Genomic DNA, 12500 nt, shown 5'->3' with positions numbered 1-12500 from the left:
ACTTAATTCGAAGAGTTAAGATTATTTTCCTTGTGAAACTTGCTTTGCCGCTTGCTCGGCCTTTGTGTCCAATTTTTTTTTTTTTTTTCAGAAAATTGACGGAAACAAAAAAAAAAAAAAAAAAAAAAAAAAAATCTCTGGCAGGTCCAGCGCTTCTGTCCCACAGGAAAAGCAAAATGGAGACGAGTCCCGGGTCTTCAAAGCACGCTACGTGATTCTGATCCGTAGGGGGGGGTAGGCCAGGAGCTTACACCAGGAGGCGATGAGTAGCTTCGGCCTATGTGTATATGGGCTTTTGGGGTAGGTAACACACAGTCAGCGCTAGGAATCGGAGAAATGGGAGTGCGGGATTCGAACCCGCAACAAATTAGCGATTGCACAACTGGCCTGGCGGAGGTTTGAGCGTTCAGAGCACTTGCACTATAGATTTGCCTACGATCATTATCCGAATCTTGCCATTATCCGAATATCGCCATTATCCGAACATGCTTTACCTCGCGTATCCAAACACCCTGTGGATATGTTCGTTCCTATCTGGGAGGTATTTACTCGTATCCGAACAATAGAATATTTGAACCTGGAAATATAAGAAATTCAAAATAAAATTCCAAATTGTTTTCAATTTTAGTTATTTTCAGTGACACTTTATGATTTTAGTACAACGAATAATTTTAGTTATAAGTTTAGATATTCGAAATTGATATTCACAAACTTATTATTAAATCTAAGTCTTCATTCGGGCTCTTTTTTAAATTTATATTTAATTAACACTAAATATATGCTTAATTATCTTAAGTTTATATTCACGTATTATGGGTTAATCGTTCTAAATTGAATCTCGGTATGTTTTATGAGAGTAAATATATGTAGATAACAAGGGTGCGAGGTGGAAGGAGAAAGGGGGAAGGGGAAGGGGGTAAGGGGAAGGGAGGAGGGGGAAGGGAGGAGGTGAAGGGGGAAGGGGAAAGGGGCCACAAAACTGATTCCAAATATCAAAAATAAATCATACGAAAATCGACTAAAACATATGAATCTGTTTTCCCTAAAAAAGCGTAGACTCAGAGGTGACTTAATACAGGTCTTTAAGATTCTAAAGGGAATTGACAACATCAAGTGACAAAATTTTCACATTGAATGAGAATCAGACAAGAAACAATGGTCTCAAACTGTCCGGAAATAGATTCAATTTGGAAGAAGGTAGAAACAACTTTGCCAACCGTGTAGTTAATGAATGGAATAAACTTCCTGCACAGCTAGTGCAATGTAGTTCAGTTCGAAGCTTTAAGAATCATTTAGATAAACACCTAAGCAAGATGCTGTAATGATTATAATTTATTTTATATTATTTGTTTTTGTTTTATTATCATTTGTCTGTTTGATTTTCATTTATTATTAGTTATATGTCAATTTATTATTATTTACTATTTTCCTGTTTGTTTATTGTTTAACTATACCTATGCATTTATTTATGTATTTCATTTGTTATTCACATTATTATAGTTTTTATTTATCATTTTATTATTATTATGATTTATTTTCGCATCTGACCTAGATATGGACCAAAAGGTCTCCTGTCGGCATGCTCCGCCTTTGTAATCCTTTGTAATCCTTTGGAGGAGGAAGGGAGGAGGGGAAGGGGGAAGGGGAAAGAGGGGGAGGGGGAGGGGGAGGGGGACTGGGAAAGAGGGAGAGGGGGACTGGGAAAGAGGGGGAGGGGGAGGGGGAGAAGGGTAGGGGAAGGGGGAAAGGGGAGGAGGAAAGAGGGGAGGAGGAGGGGGAAGGGGGAAAGGGGAAGGGGAAAGAGAGGGAGGGGGAGGGGGAAGGGGGAAGGGGGAAGGGGGAGGGGGAAGAGGGAAGGGGAAGGGGAAAGGGGGAGGAGGAGGGGAAGGGGAAAGGGAAAAGAGGGGAAGGGGAGAGGGAAAAGGGGGAAGGGGGAGAAGGGAAAGAGGGGTGGGCAATGGGGAAGGAGGAAGGGGAAGGGAGGAGGTGGGAGGGGAGGAGGTGGGAGGGGAGGAGGTGGAAGGGGAGGAGGTGGGAGGGGAGTGGGTGGAGGAGGAGGGGGTGGGAGAAGTGGGAGGGGAGGAGGTGGGAGAGGAGGAGGTGGGAGAGGAGGGGATGGGAGGGGAGGGGGTGAGAGAGGAGGGGGTGGGAGAGGGGGAGGGAGAGGAGGGAGTGGGAGAGGAGGAGGTGGGAGAGGTGGGTGGGAGAGGAGAGGGTGGGGGAGGAGGGGGTGGGAGAGGAGAGGGTGAGAGCGGATGGGGTGGGAGAGGAGGGCTGAGAGAGGATGGGGTGGGAGAGGAGGGGGTGAGAGAGGAGGGGATGGGAGAGGAGGGGGTGAGAGGGGATGGGGTGGGAGAGGAGGGAGTGGGAGATGAGGGGGTGGGAGAGGGGGAAGGAGAGGAGGGTGAGGGAGAGGAGGGAGTGGGAGAGGAGGGGGTGGGAGAGGAGGGTGAGGGAGAGAAGGGAATGGAAGAGGAGGGGATGGGACAGGAGGGGGTGGGAGAGGAGGGGGTGAGAGGGGATGGGGTGGGAGAGGAGGGGGTGGGAGAGGAGGGGGTGAGAGGGGAGGGGCTGGGAGAGGAGGGGGTGAGAGGGGATGGGGTGGGAAAGGAGGGAGTGGGAGATGAGGGGGTGGGAGAGGGGGAAGGAGAGGAGGGTGAGGGAGAGGAGGGAGTGGGAGAGGAGAGGGTGGGAGAGGAGGGTGAGGGAGAGAAGGGAATGGGAGAGGAGGGGGTGGGAGAGGAGGGGGTGGGAGAGGAGGGGGTGAGAGGGGATGGGGTGGGAGAGGAGGGTGAGGGAGAGAAGGGAATGGGAGAGGAGGGGCGATGTTAAACATGCCTCTGTTCTGCTCAATGGTTTTGAAGCTTTGAATGGCGCCGATAACCTCTCCCAGTTCCTTCCCTGTTGGCTTATATGTGCTCAGTGTGTGTCAAGTCTGTACTTGAAAAAGCTGTAACAAGCGAAACGTAGTACCAATAAAGGTTTCGATCTCACAAGGTGTTTATTATAACAAGTCTAGACAGGAATTAAAATCTCAGAAATTCTCTCAAACGTTTCACAATTTCAAGAAATTTAGAAATATGGCACGTCAACCGAAACAACGACTTACGTGACGTGCGATGTCAGGGTAATTGGTCGTTTTCGTCGAATTCCCACGGGCGCTCCCAACAAGTCGCACTCCTCTCGCAAGAAAGAATAATATTTTGTGAAAAAAAAAATTAATTTGTACCTTCTTGTGATTTATTTGTTTGTTTATATGTTTTTATCTTTTTTTTTATGTATGCCTTCATCCGCTCTTGTCTCTTACAATATTGTTTTTCGTTATCGAGCTCGATTGTCCATATTTTACACACACACACACACACACACACACACACACACACACACACACACACACACACACACACACACACACACACACACACACACACACACACACACACACACAAACAAACACACACACACACACACACACACACAGACACACACACACACACACACACACACACACACACACACACACACACACACACACACACACACACACACACATACACACACACACACACATACACACACACACACATACACACACACACACACACACACACACACACATATATATATATATGTATATATATATATATATATATATATATATATATATGTATGTATATGTATATATAATTTATTTATTACTATTGTACTATTACTACTTTTCTTTTTCTTTTACTGAAGACCTAGTGTCATTTGAGGGACCTTAAGTGGATTAGGAATCCACCGCCTCAGGGTAATAAAATCAACTGGCGCTGTCTACCGTGTGTGTGTGTGTGGGGGGGTGACTTAAAAGAACACCCAGCCAAGCTCAACCACCCCTTCCCCCGTCACCCATCTTCCCTCCTTACCCCTTCCCCTCCCTTCACCCACCCCTCTTCCTTCCTTACTCCCTATCCTCCCTTTCCCCCTTCCCCCTCACCCCTCACTCCCTCACCCTTCTTCCTCCTCCCTTATCCCTTCCCCTTCCCCCCTCACCCCGCTTCCCCCTTACCCCATTCCCTCCCTTCCCCCCTCACCTCCTCACCCCTCATCCCTTTACCCTTCTTCGTCTATTATCCCTCCCCCGTCCCCTTTCCCCCTCACCCCTCTTCACCCCTTATCCCTTACCCTCCCTTCCTTCCTCCCCCTCACCCCTTCACCCCCTCCGACACCCCAAAACTCATCAATCCTGTCTCATGATGACCACTTCGTACAACGGACAGTGAACCCTCTGTCGTTCTCTTCTGTCGCCAGGTGTCGCTGCCTGTCTGCCCGGGGCGGCGCTGACGTGCGTCGTGTCCGCCGAGGATCGAACTCGGGACAGGTGTGTCGCAGCTCGATTCCTGTGCGACGGACTCAACCACTGTCACAACGGAGAGCAGCTCTCAGACGAGACGGGATGCCGTGAGTACTTTCTATCACCAACAATATATGCATATATATATATATCATTAAAATTTGCAGAAGCTTCTGCGTTCACGAGTTTTTTGCTGACATTCTCGACTTTTCTAATGCTGGCGCGCTGAGTCGTGCTAAGTTCTTTAATTACCTGACCAAATAACATTGGAGGTATAAGTAAAGGCATCGGAATTATCTTCTCTAATTTTATGCAGAGCTTTCGCCTAACTGTTAGGCATCTTCAGTGCTAATGAGTACATTTGAATTGAATAGAGGCGACAGTGAAGTGAGAAGGTGTGGGGGCAAGAGGGGGGGGGTGATAGGTGAAGGTAAAGTTTAGAAAGTGAAGGAAGTGTGAGAGAGATAGTGTGGGGCGGACCCACTTGCATTGTAGTTTGTGTTTTTAAGAGGTCATCCTAGCTCACTAAAAATTGGTTCCCTAACTAGCTAAACATATGATAATAATTACATGTAATAAATATTAATAGGTATGTAGGAAGCACTCATTTGGTGGTATACCTTTTGGTGTGATGATGTTGACTTTAGTGTAAATAGTGTTTTGTTGAATACAAATAAATTTCATGAGTGCTTCCTACATTGCATATTTTATAAAAGGTTATATATTTTCATAGGTTGGGAGCAGGTGTGACTTAGTATAGGCAATAGGCCGTGAATTGATACAAGATTTGTTATTTAATGTAAAGTTTTTTAATATTAGTTAATGTTATTATTTCGTTAGGTTGTGTCATACTTGCTCTCAAATAAATTTATATATATATATATTTTTTTTTTTTTTTTTTTTTTTTTTTTTTTTTTTGAAGGTTACGGTTGTTTTTATTGGCTAATGTGCCATATGAGGTTTATTATCAAGTATTGTAAGTTAATTATACACACATATCGTGTGGATATGTGTGTTTGGATGTGGCAAGTGCCTTGAGAGTTCTTATGTTAATTATATGTTAGTTCTAACATGCGTAATCTTCCTTTTATTTTTATTTTATTTTATTTTATTTTATTTTATTTTATTTTTATTTTTATTTTTTTGGGGGGAGGGATACGTACGTTTAGAAATGGCTTATGTGCCATGTGACTGCTAGTATTTATAATTACACACGTATCTTTGTGGATACGTGTGTTTATGGGTGGCTATTGTGCCAGATATTACAGTTAATCTTACTACTTACGTACGTATTCCTACCCTTTTTTTTTTTTTTTTTATGGTCATGTCTATGTTTATTGCTTGGTGGGGGCTGTGGTAGAGTGTTGATGTTTAATGTGGTGTTCCAGGCTTTACTGCTCAGTCTTATCAATCGTGCATGTATAGTTTCTAATTTAGTTGTTTCGTGAAGTTGTTGTGTTGTTTCTAAGTAGGGGGGTTTGTGTTTTAGTATACTACGTATTGTTTTGTTCTGTAATTTTTGCATTTTTTTATGTTTGTAGGTGTACTTGTGACTGTGATTATGGGTGGGTATTCTAGTTGTTAGTTGTGGTCGTGCTAGTGTCTTGTATAGTTGTATTTGTGTTTTTGTCTTGAGTCCTCGGAAACGTCTTAGTTTGTTTAGTGTGGTTTGTGTTGTTCTTATTCTGTTTTTAATGTGTGTTTGTATTCCTTGTGTTGTTATGGTGAGGCCTAGGATGTGTGCTTGTTTGTTGTATGGTATTATGGTGTTGTTAATCTTGATTGGTGGTGGTTGTCGTGATGAAATGGCTAGGAGTTGAAATTTGTTTGTGTTTGTTGAAATTTTCCATTGTTTCTCGTATGTGTTAATTTTGTGGATCTCGTGTTGTGTTTTCCTGGCAAGCATTTGTTTTCCTGTGGTGTTGGGGTATGTGATGATTTGTGTTATGTCGTCTGCGTATTGTATGGTGTAGCTTCCGTGTGATGGTGGAGGTGTGTCTGCTGTGTATAGGTTGAAGAGTGTTGGGGATATGACGCTTCCTTATGGGACTCCACTGTGGAGTGGGAAGGCTGGTCCTATGTGTTGGTTTATTTTTATTTTTGCTGTTCTGTTGTCGAGGAAGCTACACAGTGTTTTCGTGATAGTGTCAGGGAGTTGTGTTTGTAGTATTTTGTGTTTAAGGCCTTCGTGCCAGACTTTGTCGAAGGCCTTAGATATGTCTCTTGAAATAATTATACATGCTTGTTTGTGTCTTTGTGTGTCTGCAATTGTTTCATATAGGGTGGCGAGTGCGGTGTGTGTTCCCTTGCCAGGGGTGAAGCCGTGTTGGTGTGGGTTTAACAGGTCGTGTTCGTGTAGGTGTGCCATTAGTCTGTTTGTGATGAGTCTTTCGAATATTTTTCCTGGTGTCTCGAGTAGTGAAATGGGTCTGTAGTTTTGTATTTGTGTTATGTTTTTGTTTGGTTTTGGTATGAAGGTGATTATTGAGTTTTTGAATTCTTGGGGAAAGTATCCTAGGGTCAGTGTTTCGTTGAATATGTCTGTGAGCAATTGTTTAGTTATTTTTGGTGTGTGTGAGAGTATTTGTTTAGTGATTCCAGATTCTCCGGGTGTTTTGTTTTTTGTGTGTTTTATTATGTTTGTGACGTCTTCGAGTTGTATGGGTTGGGTAATGTAGTTGTCTGTGTTTAGTCTGTTTAGGTCTATGTTTGTGTATGGTTGTGTTTGATGGAGGTGTTGTGTTAAGTGGGTTAGTATGTTTGTTTCGTGATTCGTGTCAAAGTGCGTGTTTTCTTCTGGTGTGATTTGGAATATGTTTTGCCATACCTGTCTGAATGCTGTTTCTTTGTTTTTGTCGTCGTGTATTTTTTCGTTACTGTGTATTATGTATGGTGTGTTTGGGGTATTTGATCCTAAGAGTTGTTTTATTTTGTTCCAGAATTCTTGTGGTTTTTGGGGATTAAATTTGATATTTGATATAATGTTGTTCCATGTGTCTTCGTAACTTTGTTTGCTTTCTTCAAGTATTAATGTTTGTATTTGTCTGATTGTTCTTATTGTGTGTGGTGTCCAGTTGTTTTCGAGTGTGGCTTTGTTTTTTATGTAATTTGCCTGCCATATTAGTTGTTTCAGTTTTTTGGATGTTTTGGGTGTGGAGACTTGTTTATGTTGTGTCGTTGGTGTGGTTTGTGTAATTGCGTTGTTTATGAGTTTGTACCATATGTTTAGTTTGTTGTCTATGTAATCTGTGTTTTTTGTTTGGTTGTTTGTGTTTTGTTTTTCTGTGGTTATGTATTCATTTGTTGTTGTTTCTAGTATTGTTTTGAACTTTTTCCAGTCTGCTAGTTTGTATGCTAGTTTGGGTTGTGTAGGGATAGTGATGGCCGTAGTGGAAAGTGTGAGGTTGAGAGGTATGTGGTCTGATGATGTTATGTCTCCGGGGTGTATTCTGTATGTAAGGTGGTGGTGTCTGTTGGTGAAAATCATGTCTGGGTTGCTTGAGCCAAAGGGTGTTATGGTTGTGTGGAAATCTGGTCCGAGGAAGGTGAGGTGGTTTTGTGTTATTAGGGGATGGATATTTCTTCCTATTTGATTGTTGTATGTGTGGTTAAATATTTGGTGTTTAGCGTTGAAGTCTCCTATTATATATGTTGGTAGTGGTTTTTGTGTAATTTTTAGTATGTCTTGTTTTGGTATGTAGGGTCTGCGTGGTGGGATGTATAGTGTGGCTATGATAATGGGTCCTCTGTTTGTGTCTATTTCTATTGCTAATGTGTCTTCGTCGAAGTCGTCAAGAAGTTTGTGTTTTATGTTTTTTTTAATGGATATGGCTATGCCTGCGTTGTCTTCGTTGTATGTGTTTTTTGTGTATGTGTTGTAATTGTGTATTTTGACTGTGTGTCTGCCAGTGGAATTGAGTAGTAATATGTCTGGTGATTGTGTTAGGTAGTAATTGGATAGTTCGTGTTGTCTGTGTTTTGTCCAGGATTTTACGTTGTGTTGCATTATGTGTATTGTGTTCATGTGCGCGTGATTTATTGGCAGTTGGTTGTCCAGTGTGGTGTGTCTGTAGGTTTGTCTTTGTATGGGAGCTTTTGTCAGGTCTAGTATTTTTTGTTTTATTAGTGTTTCTATTGTTTCTTCAGGTATGTCCTTAGTGTAGATGTATTTTATTTTGCCTGTTTGTAGGAGAGTGTGTGTGTTTTGGTGGATTGCGTCGTCTGTCATGTCATTGGTGTCTGGTGTTATTATTTGTATGGGTATGTTATCTTGTTCAGTTTTCTTGGCTTTGGAAGGTTGTTGGGTTTCTGTTGTTTGTTCTGTGGTGAGTGGTCTTTTGTTTCTTTGTTCTTCTGTTTCCATGTTTTCTTGTTCAGTGTGGGAGTGGTTGGTGTTGTTTAACATGTTAAGTATTGGTGTTGGGTTTATGACTGAAGGTGGTATGATTATGGTGGGAAGTCCGTTGGCTTTGTAGTATTCATCTATCGTGTGTTGGTATGTTCCTGGAGTGGCGGCTTCGGTGATGTTTGCGTGGATGATGGCAGTGTTGATGACGGTTAGGTGTTTCAGTGTTATCGGGTTGGGTGTAGGTGTATGTGTGGGTTGAGCAGTATTGCCTGAGGTTACTGTGGCGTATGAGGTGTTTGTGTTTGAGGTTGTGTGTTGTTCTTTAAGTTCCTGCATCCTTTTCTTTATCAGCTCTTTCTTGACTGGGCATCTTGCAGCGTATGTTGGATGGTCTTGATTGCATGCAATACATTTCTTGAGAGCATTATGGCAGTTATTAATGCGGTGGTCTGTGGAGCAGCAACCGGAACAGATGGTGTAGGTTGTTGGGTGTGTACAGTGGCGGAGTGTGTGTTCATAAGAATAACACCGTGTGCATTGGGGGAGTTGAATGTATATTTCTTGTGTGAGTGCTTGTGGGGGGAAGGATTGGCTGTAGATCAATAGTCCGTGTTCCAATGAGCGTTTGACCATTGCTGAGGTTTCCATCTTCACCTTTATGATGGTCTTGGTGTTTGGCAATTTTATGACCGAGGTAACCTTAATGGGGTTCAATCTTTCAATTTCTGATTTGATGTCTTCTGGTTCCATTTCATAGATGTGGTCGTCTACTTGTTTGACTACTAAGGTCTTCTTCGCATTAAGTTCAGGAGGGTCTGTGATTTCGAGACCTTCTTTGGAGAAGGCGGCCTTGTTTACTCTCTTGGTGAGTTCTTCTATTGTTGAGTCATCTGCTACTATGGTGTGAAGGGGTCCGCTTGTGAAGAGTTTTTGTATATGGATGTTGAGGGTGGTTAGGGTTTTCCATATGGTGGCTCTCTTGTTGCTTCCGGGCGAGGGCCGGTTCTCTCTTATTTTAAGACGGCCCATCGCGCCTAGGCGCGTTGGGCTTTGGTGTGTGTGTGTGTTCTGTGTTGTGTATGTGTCAGAGTTGAAAGGTTAAAAGGGAGGAAAAAGAGGGAAATGATTTGAGGGAGGGGGGGGGTCGCAGGGGTACGGTCTGTGCTCGTTAATTGGCTAAGTGGCTAGCGGCAGGATAAGGGAAAGCGCCGCGTCGGCTGGCGCCCGGGTGTCTATTGGCAACGGTTGGGGTGGCTCGATCGCCGGGTCTCGACCTATGCCTGTTCCGCTAGATGCGGGAGACAGGGAGGGGGTTTCCCTTCCCCACCAGACGACTGAGCAAGTTTTTAGACCAGCAAGGGCTATGCTCAGTCGAAAGGGGGGTTATAAGGGCATATATATCCGACAGAGCGAGGGGCAAAGAAGAGATTTTGCCTAAGCTCGGGTATCGGTAGAATCAGTTGCTTCTGGCACACTTTGCGGAGAAAGCTTTGCACGTCTTCGCGCGGTGGTGTCTGCAGCTCGAGTCTAATGAGTACAGTGTGTGGGAAATGATCTTAAATACACAATACACAGATCACAGACACTTGCGTGCTAATCCGGTTGACCAATCAGGAGGCAGGAACACTAAGCTCCGCCCCCAGGCCTAGCGGCTGATCCGTAAGGTGACCTCGATGTCTTTTGATGTGGGAATAATAAATGGATCCGGAGTCTGTCTGTTCATCGTGGGGTTTTTATCTTTTATGTATAAGGCTTCTAGGATATGAAGGCGTGTGTGGTTTGTTTCTGTCTGTAAAATAGTGATGCCCTCCTCCAAATTCTTTCTTGTCAGTGGGGTCTGATGTACGTCTTCGTGGTGTCGCTTGATAGCGCCATTGGAGAGATGAAGGGTGAGACGCCTCGTGAGTTTCGTCGTAGTCATCCCTATGTATGTTTCATTTGGAGGAGGGCATCACTATTTTACAGACAGAAACAAACCACACACGCCTTCATATCCTAGAAGCCTTATACATAAAAGATAAAAACCCCACGATGAACAGACAGACTCCGGATCCATTTATTATTCCCACATCAAAAGACATCGAGGTCACCTTACGGATCAGCCGCTAGGCCTGGGGGCGGAGCTTAGTGTTCCTGCCTCCTGATTGGTCAACCGGATCAGCACGCAAGTGTCTGTGATCTGTGTATTGTGTATTTAAGATCATTTCCCACACACTGTACTCATTAGCACTGAAGATGCCTAACAGTTAGGCGAAAGCTCTGCATAAAATTAGAGAAGATAATTCCGATGCCTTTACTTATACCTCCAATGTTATTTGGTCAGGTAATTAAAGAACTTAGCACGACTCAGCGCGCCAGCATTAGAAAAGTCGAGAATGTCAGCAAAAAACTCGTGAACGCAGAAGCTGCTGCAAATTTTAATGACATTTGCCTTAAAGAGGATCTGCTGCCCAACTATAGCAATATATATATATATATATATATATATATATATATATATATATATATATATATGCTAATAAGAACACGGGTACGTGTGTTCACTTATGCAAAGTAGACCAGTTGGAAAAGAAACTAACGAAGCAGAGCGCTTTCGTATATTACAACTTCTTTTTGCACTGAAGATGTAATATACGAAAGCGCTCTGCTTCGTTAGTTTCTTTTTCCAAGTGGTCTACTTTGCATATATATGTATATATATACATATATATGTATATCTACAGTATATATAATATATATAAATATATATATACATATATATATATATATATATATATAAGGAGATAAAGAGAGGCAGTGAGAGTGAGAAAGCGAAAGGGTGAAGGAGACAGAAAGAGAGAGAGAGAGATAGAGAGATGGAACTAAACTGAGTAAATGAATGAATTAAGAGATGACAGAATAGGCAAACAAATACTTTATGTATATAAAACGGTTTTACCCCTTTGTAAAGGAGATAGCTCGCTAAAGCTTTAGCATCACGTGACGTGACTCACCTTCCACCACGTGACGTCACGCGACCCACCTTCCCTCACGTGACTTCACGTGACCCACCTTCCACCATGTGACATGACGTGACCCACCTAACATCACATGACGTCATGTGACACACCCTCCACCACGTGACGTCACATGGCCCACCCTCCACCACGTAACGTCACGTGACCCACCCTCCACCACGTGACGTCACATGGCCCACTCTCCACCACGTGACTTCACATGACCCACCCTCCACCACGTGACATGACGTGACCCACCTTCCGTCACGTGGTGTCACATGACCAACCTTCCGTCACGTGACTTCATTTGGCCCACTTTTCACTATGTGACGTCACGTGACCAACCCTCCACCACGTGACGTCACATGACCCACGCTCCCCCACGTGATGTCACGTGACCCACCTTCCACCACCTGACGTCACATGACCCACCTTCCTCCACGTTCCCCACCCCATGACGTCACATGACCCACCCTCTGCCGCGTGACGTCACATGACTAACGTTCCCCCACGTGACTTCACGTAAGCCACTTTCCACCACGTCACGTGACCCACTTTCCGTCACGTGACTTCACATGAGCCACCTTCCACCACGTGAGGTCACATGACCCACCCTCCACGTGACTTCACATGACCCACCTTCTACCACGTCACGTGACCCACCTTCCGTCACGTGACTTCACATGACCCACCTTCCACCACGTCACGTAACCCACCTTCCGTCACGTGACTTCACATGACCCACCTTCCACGTCACGTGACCCACCTTCCGTCACGTGACTTCACATGACCCACCTTCCACGTGGGGTCACATGACCCACCC

At 44.0% G+C, this 12500-nt stretch overlaps 1 protein-coding gene across 1 annotated transcript in view; it reads left to right on the top strand.

The window, feature by feature from the left end:
* Positions 1-12500, top strand: part of LOC143041317 (G-protein coupled receptor GRL101-like) — a 95322-nt gene that overhangs the window by 6687 nt on the left and 76135 nt on the right. The window contains exon 3 of the mRNA XM_076213139.1: positions 4291-4440. Coding sequence (XP_076069254.1) covers positions 4291-4440 — 150 coding nt within the window. The remainder of the gene's footprint in view (positions 1-4290; positions 4441-12500) is intronic.

Source organism: Oratosquilla oratoria, chromosome 30 (assembly GCF_046742065.1).
Source record: "Oratosquilla oratoria isolate Oo_2021 chromosome 30, ASM4674206v1, whole genome shotgun sequence".
Classification (NCBI taxonomy): domain Eukaryota; kingdom Metazoa; phylum Arthropoda; class Malacostraca; order Stomatopoda; family Squillidae; genus Oratosquilla; species Oratosquilla oratoria.
The sequence above is the reverse complement of the archived record's forward strand: the minus strand, read 5'-3'. Positions and strand labels throughout refer to the sequence as shown.